The following is a 16344-nucleotide window of genomic DNA, read 5'->3' as shown; positions in this document are numbered from 1 at the left end:
GTACTGCAATGATGCCAGCAGAATTAATACAGGAGTTGGGTGAGAAAGTGTCCTACCATGGTGGGAGAAATAAGACTGCCCTGCCCAGAAACCTTCTGCAAAGGATTGTAGAGTACCACCATGAAAGTTTCCTAGAGATATCCATGGAGGATTCCGAGGCTATTCCAGTCCACATAAACAGTATTTTCTGGGGGCCACTCTCTGCATAGCTGGAGTGGCCTCTTGTAAGCAGAGAGCCACAGCACCTTGCTTTTTCTTCACAGTAAACATGCAATACCATCGAATGTGTGTGTCTGCTAAAGTTTAACTGGACTTTGATTGTAACTGTATACTCACCAGAGGTGCCTTCTCTGGCATCACGGTCGGCTACCGTGATGCCCTGCGACCCACAGGGCTCCAGGGTTAAAAATATTTCCTGGTTCTCGGGGAAAATGGATCCACCATTCTTCTGTCTCCCATTCTTCTCCTCTTTCTCATCCACCATATCATCCTCATTGTTGTCCCTAGAATCACACCTGTGAGGTGTCCACATTGCTTGTGAGGGTGCTATAGTAGGGTCACCCCTGAGAATCACATAAAACTCGTTGTAGAACCAGCAGCAGAACAACTGTTCGCTTCCCTTGCCTTCTGGTACGCTTGGCAAACTTCTTTTATTTTCACACGGCACTGCTGTGTCTCCCTCATGTAGCCCTTATCCCCCATTCCACAAGCGATCTTTGGATATATGTCAGTGTGTCTTCTGCTGGATCGGCACTCTGCCTGCACAGACTCTTCTTCCCACACAGCGATAGGATCCACCACCTCCTGTGCAGACCAGGCTGGAGCACATTTGCGGTGTGTAGTCTCCATGATCATCTGTGCTCAAACTGGCATGCTCCCAATGCTGATCAAACAGGAAATGGGAAATCAAAAATTCCCAAGGCTTTAGCAGTGAAGGGGCTGTTTCCTGTATACCTGGCTGCAGTGCAGCAGAGTTGAGAATGAGCTCCAGAGTGGTCTCAGATGAGCATTGTGGGACACCACCTGGAGTCCAATTAAGTCAAATTACACAATGCTGCATCTGCACTACCTCCTGAATTAAGTGCTATGCCTCTTGCAGAAGTGGATTACAGAAGTTGACGTTAGAGGTGACTTAGGTCGGCGTGAAGGACCCGGTAGTGTAGACACATACATTAACAGGTTGACTTAAGGCGGCTTCTTTCTACCTAATTTTTTAGTGTAGAACAGGCCCAAGGGAATCCTGCAAGGATGAGTATACCCCTGGGAAGCATTGACCATTTTTAATGAAAACAATTCAGTTCAACTACTTGAGACACAAGTGTATTTTGACCATTTCATGTAAGTTTATATATAACCTGAGGCCAAAAAATGTACTATATGACAATTATGCCTCTTCCTCCCTTGAAAGGAAGCTGGAGGACAGATACCGAAATTATGCACCGATGAAATATTTATGCCAGTGGCTGTCCCATCTCTGCTATTGAATTGTATTTGGGCTAGTCCATTCTAAATCCTAAAGTGGTCTTCTGTGATTAAGCACAGTGACAAAGTTACCTCCCTGCCAAAGCAGACATTCACTGAATCCTTGACTCCCCCTCCCGACAACTGCCAATTCCGAACTCAAAGACAGTACAGGGAGATATTGCCCAGAATCTTCTCAGCAATCTGAAGGACTTTCCAAAGAGAATACACTCCACCACTGGGACTCCACATCCTCAGAGGAGTGGGGAGGAGTTGCACGTGCTAAGGTGCTAAAGGAGGGGCTGCCCATTGATCATTCCTCTTTTTGTCTGTCAGTCATCTTTCTGAATCCCTCCACCGACTCCTTTTTCCACTCTATTAAATTTAAATCTCGGATCCTCACATTTAAGGGCCTTCACAACTGTGTTCCTCCCTTATCACATCTTTTCCTATGTCCTGTGCTCCATCAATGATGGCCCAGATGATACTCTCCCATGTCTGCTTCTCTGATGCCATTCTTGTGTACAGAATGTCCTCCCTGAGCTGATCTGTGAGACCACTATCCTGTCCTTCAAATCCCATTGCTGAGACTCCTGCAAGAAGTCAGGTAACTCAAGATGTCTAGGTGAAGGGTCAGTTCTGGACAGCTGATACATATCTAAAATTTAACATACATTTGCTTGTTTTGTATAAGTAATTTTATCCCTCTTCCCCAGAGCCATTGCAAGTCACTTGCCTTTACAGGCAGTCCTTGACTTTACGACATTTTACTTACGATGAACAGCACTTACGACATTTCTGAATTGACATCCTGATTCAATTTACAACCACTGGTTTCAACTTTACCACACTTGGTCCCGCAATGGAGTGGATTGCGGTTCTGAGTTCCGACTTACGACGCAATTTTCAGGAACCAATTGTGTTGCAAGTCCGAGGACCGCCTGTATAAGACTTAATTCTGCAAGAAACTCTATGTAGGCACTCTTACATTTATGAAGAGCCCTACTGAAGTCAATGGTGCTCCAAGCAGGCACAAGGACCTGCTTGTGTTGGGCAGCTTGCAGGACAGGGGCTCTAGGCTAAGTTATTTGGACAAGGACTACGTTTTCCAGACAGGTCTGATATTTTTAGTCTCCAAAAAAAGTCTAGACCCCATACTAAAATTTCTTGCTGAGAACTGGGCAGGTGGGGAGTGTCGCTGAACATATTTTATATACAGCATAATTGTTTCTTTTGCTTTATAAAATTATGTATGTATAGTACCAAGCACAATGCAGCCTATGAAGTCTGACTGAAGCCGCGGGGCATTAACAGCTACTACCAATTTCTCTTTGTAGCACCTCATGCTGGTATCCGAAAGGAGTCCATTGGAGAAGAGAACAGACTTGCCTCTTTGGGTGGAGGGAGGTATGAAAAAAAAAATTCAAGGCATCAGAAGCAGCAACAAAACTTAGAAGTTCCTGCTGCTAGGTCAGAGTACAGACACTAAATTGGGCTAGGGTAGATTGGATAAATGAGATGATTTTTTCTTTTGCCCTCCTCACCCCTTAAAAAAAGAAAAAAAGCCATTCACAATGTCAAACAAGTCCCAGAATCAGATTATGTAAAAAAAAAAAAAAAAGCTCTTAAGCAAACAGCTGGGGACAATTTAGGAGGAGTACGTTAAAGTCAAAGTATCGAGAAAGAGTAGTTGCTGCAGAAGACCTCACTGTGCTCTTAGCATCAAGCACGTTGACTTTAAATAATTAAGCATTCTGGCTCCCTGTTCATAAATAATTTGATTGCTGATGCAGTGATTCTCACTTAGACCTGATAAGATTTGAATTGTATAGACCACATTGTTTTGAGTTGAGAAATTGGGCATTAAGATATGCACAATCTGCACAGGTGTACTTGATTCATGTTCAGATAAGTAAAGAAAACTGCAGCAAGGCCTGCTGAAATTATAATTTATCAAAATAAATGGCAAAAATCAAATATGACCACCTGGTGGTGCCACTTCAAAAAAATGAGAGCCACCCTGACTGTCTCAAGCAGCATGAGCTCAGCTCTGTCTGCCAGATTCGGGTCTTTGAGAGCACAAAATCAAAACAGTTTAAAGCTATAAAGTACAGTACTTGACATTTGTAATACCTTTTAAAAACCAAGACCCTCTTGGTATAGTCGCCAGCAAAGAGGTGGAATATAGAGGGCGCTAGAAAATGGCACTTAAAGCCTGTTAAATATGTAAAGAAAACACTACAGAAATAGCAAACACCCTTTTTACCTCTTGTGTTTGCAGTATTTTCTTCTTCATTTTTTGGTGGAGTGGAAAGACAGGCTGCTTCATTCTGATTAGAGCTGCTAATTTCTTCATTAGGACTGCAAACATCATTCTGACCACTGTGTCTTCTCCTTTTTGAAGAAGGTTCATCACCCTCAGATTTCATATTAGGATTAGAGAAATGAAAAGAAGAGTTGTGTGTGAAGTTATCAGGTTGCCACTTCCAGTACTGAGGCGGTCTCCAAGGCCCAAAAAAGCGAGGCGGTCTCCAAGGCCCAAAAAAGCGAGGCGGTCTCCAAGGCCCAAAAAAGCGAGGCGGTCTCCAAGGCCCAAAAAAGCGAGGCGGTCTCCAATTCACTGTAAAATCCCCAGTGCTGAGATACGGCGCCCAAGAATAGCGACCAACCCACTTTATAGAATTGGAGATACGATTGTTCCAGCAGAATCTTTGAGGGTTATCCCAGTGGGCAACCCAATCTCTGCCCAGCCTCTGCATGTGACGGGGCAGCATGGGGGGTCTACAACAGAAGAATAGATTAGTTAAAACATACTGCTCTTTATTCAACTAGTTTGCTTACAGAACACGAGATGCAGACTACTGTCCACAGGTACAATTTTTCCTAAGTTGCTGACTGTGATTTCTTACAGGATATTTCTTCCCCATACACTGATTTATATGAAGATAGTGGGAAATAACATTTTCCATTTAGAACTCACTCAGAAGCTTGGATGCCCAGAATAAGAATCTGATTATCAGATCCAATCACTTTTTATGAACCTGTCACTTCTTCCTTCAGTTACAATTTAAACAGTTGGCCCATTAAAAAAAATAGATGAACAAGCCCTGTTATAACTTTTTTCAGATTTGATTATGCTTTTTCATTCAGTACCTGTATGAGGAGTACTAATGAGAAAGCCCAGAAGGTAGGTACAGTATTTTAGTATGCTGGGACATCATCTATTCAATATAGGCTCTTATACCACACACTTCAGTGTAGAAGTTTCCTGTAGAAAAGAAAAGCTGTCACTGAACATATTCAGAAGTTGGTTTCCCCTATATAGCATATTTGGCTCTTCACCACCACAAAGAGGTTTAATTTTTCTAAATGGTCTGTTGCTCTTTAAAACTAAATTTTTAGCCTAAAGAGGTGACATGCTAATAATAATAATTTAAAAAGGATGGGGTGAAGGGGGAGGAGGGGGGAAGAGAAGAGAGAGACTGAGCCTGCCTCCTTTTTTAATATATACACAGGTTTGAAAAGATTTTTAATTTTTTTCCCCATTAAATGGTGTCTTGGTAAAAATTCAAGACTGCAGGCTAGTGGAATGGGTTTATTATTATTCTCACTTTGAATGATCTTGGACAGATAATTCACTCTTTTATTTTTAACTGCCAATTATACTCTTACCTTACTGTACCAAGATATGTGGACAGGTGTCTGAAAACAAAACAAGAACTTGAAATCAACTGCAGCTGGGTAAAGAATGATCAGAACAGACATTTTCTGACAATTTATCTATCTTTGAGTGTACAAAGCTACAGCACAATAGGATCAATTTTACAAAGTTTCAACAGTTTTTGAGGACATTTTGCATGATTTTTTTTCCATTATAGAGGGAATTTGCAAGAAATCAGAGATCCACTTACCCTCAATAAGCCACACTTGTGAATTTTGAAAATGTGCTAGAGGCTTACCAAAAGCCACATGGTCTACTGAGTTAAGCACAAGGATAGGAACTAGACAGTTCTGAGTTCTAGCCCCACCTCTGCTACTGATTTGTATAACTCTTCATACTTATAGCACTTTACGAACATAAGAATGGCCATACTGGGTCAGACTAATGGTCCATCTAGCCTGGTATCTGGTCTTCCAACAGTGGCCAATAGCAGGTGCTTCAGAGGGAAAGCGCAGAACAGGCAATCATTAAGTGATCCATCCCCGACACCCATTCCCAGCTTCTGGCAATCAGAGGCATGGGGTTGCATCCCTGACCATCTTGGCTAATAGCCATTGATGAAACTATTCTCCAAGCACTTGTCTACTTCTTTTTTGAACCCCACTATAGTTTCAGCCTTTACAACATCCCCTGGCAATACAGGATGACTGTGTTGTGTTAAGAAGTGCTTCCTTTTGTTTGTTTTAAACCTGCTGCCTATTAATTTAATTGGGTGACCCATGGTTCTTGTGTTACATGAAGGAGAAAATAACACTTCCTTCATCACTTTCTCTGTACTAGTCATGACGTTATAGACTTCCACAATATTCCTTCTTAGTTGCCTCTTTTCCAAGATGAAAAGTCCTTATCTTTTTAATCGCTCCTCAAATGAAAGCTGTTCCATACCCTTAATATTTTTTGTTGCCCTTTGCTGTACCTTCTACAATTCTAATATATCTTTTTTGAGATGCGGTGACTAGAATTACCCACAGTGTTCAAGATGTGGGCGTATCATGGATTTATATAGTGGCATTATGATATTTTCTATCTTATTATGTATCCCTTTCCTAATTGTTCCTAACATTGTTAGCTTCTTTGACTGCTGCTGTATGTTGAGCAGGTGTTTTCAAAGAACTATCCATGGCTCCAAGATCTCTGTCTTCAGTGATAACAGCTAATTTAGACCCCATCATTTTGTATATATAGTTCAGATTATGTTTTTTGACATGCTACTTTGCATTTATCAAGATTTAATTTCATCTGCCATTTTGTTGCCCAGTCTCACAGTTTTGTGAGATCCCTCTGTAAGTCTTCACAGTATGCTTTGGATTAGGGCTGTTGATTAATCACAGTTATCTCATGGGATTAACTCAAAAAATTAATCGTGATTAATTTCACTGTTAAACAATAGAATACCAACTAAAATTAAATATTTTGGATGGTTTCTTACATTTTTAAATATATTGATTTCTATTGCAACACAGAATACACAGTGTACAGTGCTCACTTTATATTATTTTTGATTACAAATATTTGCACTGTACATGATAAAATAGTATTTTTCAATTCACCTCATACAAGCACTGTAGTGCAATCTCTTTATCATGAAAGTTGAAATTACAAATGTAGAATTATGTAAAAAAACTGTATTCAAAAAATAAAACAAAGTTAATCTTTTTAATCACTTGACAGCCCTACTTTGGACATAACTATCTTGAGTAATTTCATATCATCTGCAAATTTTGCCACCTCACTGTTTATGCCTTTTTCCTGGTAATTTGTGAACGTGTAGAACAGCACTGGTCTCAGTACAGATCCTTGGGGGACACCACTATTTACATCTCTCCATTTTGAAAACTGACTATTTATTCCTATCCTTTGTTTTCGGTCTTGTAACCAGTTACTGAACCACGAGAGGACCTTCCCTCTTAACCCATCACTGATTACAAAAAGTTACTAATGAAACAGTTAAATAGCATTGTCTCAGTTTTCTAGATGGAGAAGTTGAAGCTCAAACAGATTATCCTCTTATAAAACCAATGTCTGAATCAGAACCCAGATTTCCTTGTTTCCAGTCCAGGCCTAATAACCTAAGCCACAGTGCCACAACACAAGTCAGTTTTTCTAAACCTCAGTTTCTCCATCTGTAAAATGGACACAGGGATATTTAATTACTTCATAATTAAATAAATAGGATTTACAAGTAAAAAGTACTAAGGCTAGTAACTGTCAGAAGGAGGGCTAGAGACAAAAGCCTCGTGGCTTCCTCTTGGTCTAGTGGATAAGAATACTTGTGACCCTCAGTTGATCCAATTTCTCCTCTTCTAGCAGCAGCTTTTTATTAGAAGCCCTCCTGGTCATTTACACAGAGAAATTAATACAAATGGAATAGAATGCTATGCTGCAGTTAGGATGTAAGTCATGTTCACACCACTTTCTGATAGGAGTTCTTAGAATGCTTGTTTTATAATCACTCAGATTAGATTTTGTTCATAGTTCAAATGTAAAGCCTCTTACAGCCATACATTTTTTCATGAAATGTTTTTGTTTGGGAAACCACAGGTGAATTTCAAAGAGAAGTGCAAAACTGTGCTTGACTCAATTTTATGACCTGACTGCCTCCAATCCAAGTTCTAGTTAGTGGGGCATTCAGCATATAAACATGATCTTCATTTGCTTTCAGATTCCCACTGCAGTTTGGTTTTAAGCATTTGCTTGCATTTATAAGCAGTCTTCCAGTTTTTGGAAAGGCATTAGATATGCAGTATTAAAATTAGGCCAGTTAAAGTTACTGTCGACTTGCTGCTCATGAAATTGGACACACCATTGACTTGAAATCATACTGTCTCCCTAATGTAATGATATTTTCACAACAGGCTGTGTCACTGGAAAAAAATACATTAAAAACTTCAGCTTTGTGTTGATTAAGACAACTAAAATATTTTGCTGGGTCCCACTATCAAATAATTTCCTTCGACTGTTTATCAAAAGTAGAGAGAGGTCTGAGATGAGATGCATGTGTAGTGAACTAAAATTATTCTGCCAAACTCATGATTTTAACGTTTCTTAAATATATTTATCTTTCTATATATATATTTAAATACAGTTCAACCAAAAATTCAACTGATTTAAATAAATAAGTTATCTGCCTATTATTTGCTCATTCAAAGCCTGCAGCTCTACTTTCATTGGGATACACATTTCTTTCCCCAACAAAAGTAGGTGTTGCTATGTGGGATGCCGTTAGGTACTTATATGGAACAGCGCTCCATAGTTTTAATCTTTAATTTTAATTTTAATCTTTAATTGGTTAGTCTCTAAGGTGCCACAAGTCCTCCTTTTCTTTTTGCGAATTTTCACTCAGTGGATCTGGAAGTAGAAGGAATTACGTACAGAGTTGTAAAGCACATACACCACAAACCGAAGCATTTAGATACTCAAACCAGAGGTCGTTAATGGCAGTTCCCCAACCGCGGGCCATGTGGGAGAGTATCACTGCATGCCCATGCCAGTGGGCCAGCGCGCCCCCTCTCCCATTACTCCCCGCTTCCCTGGGCCCGCCTCTCCCGCCCAGGCCTCCGGGCCAGCCCGGCCCCAACACCCACCCGCCACCTTAGCCCCCGCGGCCTAGGCCCCCCGCCGGCCCGTATTTACCTCCAAGTCGGGCGCCTCACTAGCCGCTCCAAGGAGCTCCTCTGGCCTCTACATCGCTCCCCCACAGGGGGGTCATCCTAGAGCGCCACCAGCTCCTTCCCCCCCGGCCCGGCCTCCCGGCCACCTTCCGCACTGACCGACCTCTGCAACCGCATCGGCTGCAGCCCCCCCTCACACAGAGCCACGCTTTCATCGCCGCCAGCCGGCCGGCCTGGCACCCGGGCGGCGCGCACTGGGCCATGGGAGTCGTAGTTCTACCGCCTCGCCCCGCTAGGAACCGTTCCCGGAGGCCATGTTTGTTAAGGGAATCTGGCCTATTCAGAGCGCCGAAGATCGGCGGCCATCTTGGTTTAGGGCGCAGGCTCCGTTTCTTGACTGGCGGACGGCCATCTTGGTTAAGGGTAGGCGGCTGGGGGCCATCTTGATTTAGGGCTGAAGCCGGGCAGAGAGGCAATGGTAGTTAAGGGCTGAAGCTTAGTAGCCATCTTTGCTCTGGGCACATTGCAAGGCTCAAAGGCCTTTATTTTAATGTGTGACTTAGTTGCAACTGTGGAATGGTGACTAGTAACTAAGAACGCCCTGTGCTCCCTAGGGCTCTGTCTGGCTACTCTCTGTCATACTACCCTAAGGGCAGAGGGTGCCCCTAAGCCTCACGTTTATCCTCAGTGATTTACCTTGTCCAGAAATGCCTGGGGATTGGGTGACTTTACTCTGCCACCTACTAGTGTTCATGGTTTCCACTGGAGCCTTAACAGTTGGCAACACTCACAATGTTATTGTGAGTCACACAATATTTGATGCTTTTCTTACAGCTCCAGCATCTGGAGTCCTGGGATCAGGTGAGAAACTCAGCTTTCATTTTTAAAACATCTAAGTTCTCAGCCCCCAGGATTGCAGAGAAAAGCTTGAAAACATGAACCCTAAATGTTCTGAAACCAGAAGGAAAATAATAAGAACCCCAAATGTATTATTGTTAAAAAGATCTCATGATTCTAGGGGGGTTGTCTCACAATTTTTAAACACTTACGGTTTTACAGTATGATTTTCAGATACGTTCTGCACTTTGGTGTACAGCTTTAGAACTTATTCCAGTAGGATAATCTCCTTTGACGCAATGCTGTGATATTATGTTCCAATACCACGGTATATGTTATACATCATAGCACCACTGTCTGAGATGTGTGCATTAGATAATCTAGTCCAGGGGTTGGCAACCTTCCGCACGCGGCTCATCAGGGTAATCCGCTGGCAGGCCGTGAGACATTGTATTTACGTTGACCTGCAGGCACGGCTCCCCCCGCAGCTCCCAGTGGCCGCAGCTACCATTGGCCAAGAGCTGCAGGAACTGAGCCATTGGGAGCTGTGGGGGGCCATGCCTGCGGACGGTCAATGTAAACAACATGTCTTGCGGCCCGCCAGCGGATTACCCTGATGGACCGTGTGCCAAAGGTTGCCGACCCCTGATCTAGTCCCTCCTCTTGCCATTGCAGAATAGCTCCACCAATTTTCTCATGCTAGTTTCAGAGGCAACGCATGAGGGGCATGCAGGGTCATGTGGCCATTTGCTGTTTGGCTTGTACTAAGTATGGGCATGCGGACTAAGCATGCTAAGTAACACTGCTGAAGCTGGCTGCCCTCACTGTCCCCCCCTCTGTCAGCAGGCGTGGGTCATCTCTGGCTAGTTTTATAGACCGCTAGTACAGCGGTTCTCAAATTGTGGGTTGGGACCCCAAAGTGGGTCTCGAACACGTTTTAATGGGGTTTCCAGGGCTGGTGTTTGACTTGCTGGGACCCAGGGACGATACCCGAGCCCCACCACCCTGGGCCAAAGCTGAAGCCCGAGGGCTTCAGCCTGGGTGGCGGGGCTCAGATTACAGGCGCCCTCATCTGGGGCTGAAGCCCTTGGGTGGGTGGGGCTCAAGCTTTGGTTCCCCTCCTGGGGTGATGTAGTAATTTTTGTTGTCAGAAGGGGGTCGTGGTGCAGTGAAGAAGAGGAGGAATAGAGTTTTGGTATGAGGAAGAGGGAAGGGGTCAGAGCTCCCTGCCAATATCTTCCTGATGAGGAAGTAAAGTGTCTTGAGGAGGGACAAATTATTAGACACTTCATTTATATTCTTGTACAGCAGCAAGGTGCATTTTCAGTGACAGGCACTACATAAATTATGTACATAAAAATAAGCCTTTTCTATTCACTGTAGATTATGAGTGACTCCCTTTAAAGTGCTTTCTGAGGTACTACAGAACATGACCCTCATCCTGCAAGCTGCTCTGTATAGGCAGGCCCCTGAGTCCACTGCAGAGTCCCTTTAAGACAATGGGGCTCCACAAGGGTGCATGGGGTCTGACTGTATGCACGAGTTTGGAAAATCAGCTTCTATGAATAGGGCCATACCAAATTCATGGTCCATTTTGGTCAATTTCATGGTCATAGGATTTTAAAAATTGTAAATTTCATGATTTCAGCTATTTACGTTTGAGATTTCAGGATGTTGTAACGGTAGGGGTCCTGACCCAAAGAGGAGTTGTGGGGGGGTCGCAAGGTTATTGTCGGGGGGTTGAGGTACTGCTACCCTTACGTCTGCGCTGCTGCTGGCGGCGGCGCTGCCTTCAGAGCTGAGCAGCTAAACAGGGGCAGTTGTTGGCCGGGAGCCCAGCTCTGAAGGCAGCGCCACCACCAGCAGCAGCACAGAAGTAAAGGCCTGGTCGGGTGTGGCCACCCTTCCTTCTGCGCTGCTGGGGTGGTGGGGTGCTGCCTTCAGAGCTCGGTGCCCAGCCAACAGCCGCCACCCTCTTGCCACCCAGCTCTGAAAGCAGCTCAGAAGTAAGAGTGGCAATACCATGACCCCTCTAAAATAAACTTGTGACCCCCCTACAACTCCCTTTTGGGTCAGGACCCCCAATTTGAGAAACGTGGGTCTCCCCCATTAAATCTGTATAGTATAGGGTAAAAGCACACAAAAGACCAGATTTCACGGTCCGTGCTGTGTTTTTCATGGCCAGGAATTTGATGGGGCCCTACCTGTGAAAGATTTTGCATACAAACACATAGTTTATTCAATTCCTGGTATAAAGAAGCATCTACTTCATTTCTACCAAAGTATCAATATATGTAATGTAAGTAGAAGGTTAAGAGCTACATTGGTGGGATTTAACGACAAATCCAAAGCAGGCGTGCAGCTTAACAGCATGTGAAGATAAATAGCATGCGGAGAAGACATGAGAATATGATGGGGTCTGATGGAGTGACAAACAGTGCAAATACTACATGGGAACTAAAACCAAGAAGGGCATGGTATCTCCATACTGCAGTTGTTTGTTACATGCAACTTATTAAACATTTCTAAAGTTTTCCCAGTATGGAGGGTGGGGGAGCATGCTTACAAACTGAGATGTTACTGAGTTAAGGAGGTTTAGGGTGGTTACCCTATCAAGTCCACTTTGGCTATTTATTTTTCAAAGGTAATTTACTTAAGACACCTCAGTTTTAAAAGTGCTCATTAATTCTTAATTTGCTTCTCCAAATGCAGTAGCTTCCAATAATCTCTGTTAGTTATATATCTTTCTGTGAGATGGGGGACAAATAAGAAATAATTACAGCAAACTACTATTAAACCATTTTCCTAGCAAAGGGAAGTTTCACATGGAATTTAAACAGTTACTGTATTGATACTTAGTACTATATTCAACACATCTGTGCTGCTGTCACTTTAAAAGGCCTTTGCTCAGTAGTAATATTTTAATAGGACTACACTGGGAATTTTGGTGAGGAAGGAGGAAAAAGGAGTTTAAAAGTTGGTAAAAGTATGTCAAAAGCTTAAAGGAAGGAGAAGCAGGAAGAACAAAGAGGTCAGGCTCAAGGAAAGTAATGATATGTCCTCGCTACAGGGAAAGGTTTGTTAGGCACTAAGCAAAACAAAGGGTAAGTAAAAGACTAATCCATTCAAATGGCTTCTTATCACAGCTGTTCCCTTGAACTACTACTCCCTACATTGATCTAAGCCAAGAGGTGTCACTTTGTAACAGATAGTTTGCTCCCCTCTTTATTACAAAACTTTGGGAAATCCCTGGTTCTAAGTATTTAATGCATTTCCATGTATAGAACAGAGTTAAGGCGAGATGGTATCTCTATAATTCTTATTGCCTAAACATCCTATTGGTCACTTTTGAAACTCCCTAACAGATGGATGCTACCAACTAACTGGGGAGATGTTTTGATTATTGAGGAGCTGTTTCTCTGCTGAAGGAGTGTCCCTCCCACATCAGTACTAGCAGGGGTGCTGGAACAATTTTTATAGTCGAGGGTGCTGAGAGCCATTGAATCAAACTGTAAACCCTGTAGAAATGGAAACCACTTCAAGCCAGGGGGTGCTGCAGCAACCCTAGTTCCAGCACCTTTGAATTCTGCTGACTTTATGACCATTTTCCTTTGTCATATGCAAAAAGAAAGTAGTAACTGTCTCCAGTAGACTATAAAATAACTAAACAACCCCCACTCTTATTAGTGTAAGTACTCTGGTGAACTAACTCACAAAAACAAAATGGGCAAGCATTTGAAAACAGCATACTTCATCAGGTCATGGAAACAACGTTAGGATAACAGCAGTTGCAGCTCCACTGGTAAGAGTTTTTTTGCTCTTATAAACTAAATGTAGGACTAAATCAAAGAGGAGTGGAAAAAATGGAAAACTGGAATATTCCTTCAGTTTCCCAATATACACTCCATTATAGCTGAGAAGGCACTTTAATTTTAAACCTCTGATTTCAGCGATGTATCTTTCCTCCAAAATGAGCTTGTGGGCAAACTCTGTCATGCTTTGTCTCCACCTAGCTCTGAAACTATTGTATGGCACAAAATGTGGGGTTTAGATGTCCTCTTGCAATGCAATAATCTAAACCGTTTGGTTTCATAATTTTAGATCTAACATGTGATAGTCTTTGGTGAGTGAGAAATATGTATATTACTATGTTTTAGGGAATAACTGAAAACCAATAATAATGAGTTAAACTTGGTAGTAAACTCATACTAAGTATTTGCCTTAACAAGTTACTTCATTATTGGCTTTTTATATCTGGATGTCTGCAAACACATAATCTCCTCAGGCTCCTTCCATCACTGGTTTCTGGGTTCTCCTCTGTTCTTAAAGTCATAGCAAATCTGATGGCTTCCCTTGAATCACGTTGGCATGTGCAGTTTCAAAGTTTGTACATATTGGCGTATAAATACATCCTGTGATGTGTTGATCAAAACCCCGCATGAGTTGAAATGGCTTGATTATGTGAAGGCAAGTAAACGCACTTTACTTTTTTCTCTTCTAAATATTTTTCCCTCTTTCCCTTGTGCTGTCCCTTGTTAATTTGTTGCAGAGAACAAAGAAATTCATGCAAGCAAATTGTTAATTTAACTTTAGGTTTGAAAGTTGTAGAAACTTGCCAAAACTCGAAGTTCTGGTTCCCACAGTGACTTTAATCTAGCTACTCTGAGCATATATAATAAATAATTAGACTATGAAATAGACTGTAAAATGAAATATTACTCATGTGCAAGTATGCAAGAGTTGTGGCTGCTGTGAGGTTAAAACCTTTAAATTTCTGCACTTTTGTGCATTTACTGTCTCAACCATAATGTTGCATTAAGGTTACTTTTCTTATACAACAGCATGAGCTGAGACCAGCAAACTGGACAGAGAACATCACTTGGAAAAACAGGATCTCAAATTTTGTCAAACTGCCACTTTCAAATATGTAAACATGTATCCAGCTCATCCAATGTAACCCTTATAAAAGTCAACTCAATATCTCTGGATCATTTTCTTAAATTCCCAGAAAATACATGTGATAAAAGACAAATTACATTGATGAATTTGAAAACCAGAAAAAATGTTCATAATACAAAACAGAGGGATGTCTATTGAGGAATATTTGTCACCAATACAATGCTCCATATCTAATTTACCCACTACAGTTTTTTTATATAGTTGAGGCTGGTTGAGAGATTCCCAGTTTTGTGTTTTAACAAAAAGGTTATCTCTCTTTTTGGCAATGGGCACCTTTCTGACAATCTTGGAAAGGCCAAGGATTTAATGGGAGGTTGAATTAATAAACCTCACCCTCACAGGAGGGTTTAGGCCAATTGGCAGACCTGTAAGGGAAAACCTCTATGGCTAACAGTCTGCAATATTTCACCTTTTGCTAGCAGTAAATTACCAAATTTAATAATATCTAGGTAAGAACCCAGGTAGTTACTGCAAAAGGAAAAACAACTATCTACATATAGACAACAGTCTCTATTAGGATCACACAGAGGAAACATCTCTAAAGATAGCAAAGAGAAAATATAACTAATATACACCAACAGAAGGACTTGGGTATTGTACCTTGCAGCCATGATATCACTCAAATCTGCTTCTTACAGTAACTGAACTTTCAGAAAAAGAAAAGGAGTACTTGTGGCACCTTAGAGACTAACCAATTTATTTGAGCATAAGCTTTCGTGAGCTACAGCTCACTTCATCGGATGCATTCTGTAGCTCACGAAAGCTCATGCTCAAATAAATTGGTTAGTCTCTAAGGTGCCACAAGTACTCCTTTTCTTTTTGCGAATACAGACTAACACGGCTGTTACTCTGAAACCTGAACTTTCAAATTCCCTCTTGCCACATGCAGATTTTTTTGAGACCATATAAGACTCCCAATGGAAAGTTTCATTGGGGTTACCAAGGCAGTGTTAGATGCCATTCTTGGAACTATGGGCCTGCTACTGTTCTGTAGTTATAAGTTTCCAAAGGACCAGCTGTGACCCAGGAACCTCTTAGTGCCAACTGGGAAGTGGCACGGAATCTCCTGAATCTGGTATGTACATTCTAATGCACCAAATCGTGTCATGTAAAGACTCAAATAAAAGCTGGTGTCACAGTGGTCATCAATATCACTGTAAAATGCATGTATGGATGTTGTGTAAGGAGTTATTTATAGGGCCCTCCCAAATTCAGGGTCCATTTTGGTCAATTTCACAGTCAGGATTTTAAAAATAGTAAATTTCAGATTTCAGCTATTTAAATCTGAAATTTCAGGGTGTTGTAGCTGTCAGGATCCTGACCCAAAAAGGAGTTGTGGGGTAGTTGCCAGGTTACTGTAGGAGGTGTTGCAGTACTGCTACCCTTACTTCTGCACCGCTGCAGGTGGCGGTACTGCCTTCAGAGCTGGGAGGCTGGAGAGCAGTGGATGCTGGCCGGGATCCCAGCTCTGAAGGCAGAGCCGCTGCCAGCAGCAGCACAGGACTAAGGATGGCATGGTGTGGCATTGCCACCCTTACTTCTGCGCTGCTGCCTGCAGAGCTGGGCCCTCAGTCAGCAGCTGCCACTCTCCCACCACCCAGCTCTGAAGGCAGCAGCGCAGAAGTAAGGGTGGCATGGTCTGGTATTGCCACCCTTACTTCTGCACTGCTGCTGGTGGGGCACTGCCTTCAGAACTGGGCACTTGGCCAACAGCTGCCGCTCTCTGGCTGCCCAGCTCTGAAGGCAGTACAGAAG

At 42.5% G+C, this 16344-nt stretch overlaps 1 protein-coding gene across 3 annotated transcripts in view; it reads right to left on the bottom strand.

The window, feature by feature from the left end:
* ANGEL2 (angel homolog 2) overlaps positions 1-8904 on the bottom strand; it is a 31386-nt gene extending 22482 nt beyond the window's left edge. Inside the window, exons 1-3 of one of the 3 annotated variants that reach the window (XM_073338931.1) lie at positions 8816-8868; positions 5134-5163; positions 3728-4242 (exon numbers count right to left, since the gene is read on the bottom strand). In XM_073338931.1, coding sequence (XP_073195032.1) covers positions 3728-4235 — 508 coding nt within the window. In that variant the 5' untranslated portion in view covers positions 4236-4242; positions 5134-5163; positions 8816-8868. Of the gene's footprint in view, positions 1-3727; positions 4243-4614; positions 4730-5133; positions 5166-8815 lie in introns of those variants that run through there. The other 2 variants (XM_073338930.1, XM_073338929.1) reach the window with 2 other exon arrangements.
* Between the last annotated feature and the right edge of the window lie 7440 nt (positions 8905-16344).

Source organism: Lepidochelys kempii, chromosome 3 (genome assembly GCF_965140265.1).
Source record: "Lepidochelys kempii isolate rLepKem1 chromosome 3, rLepKem1.hap2, whole genome shotgun sequence".
Taxonomy (NCBI): domain Eukaryota; kingdom Metazoa; phylum Chordata; order Testudines; family Cheloniidae; genus Lepidochelys; species Lepidochelys kempii.
Note: the sequence above shows the minus strand (reverse complement) of the source record. Positions and strands in the feature narration are given on the sequence as shown.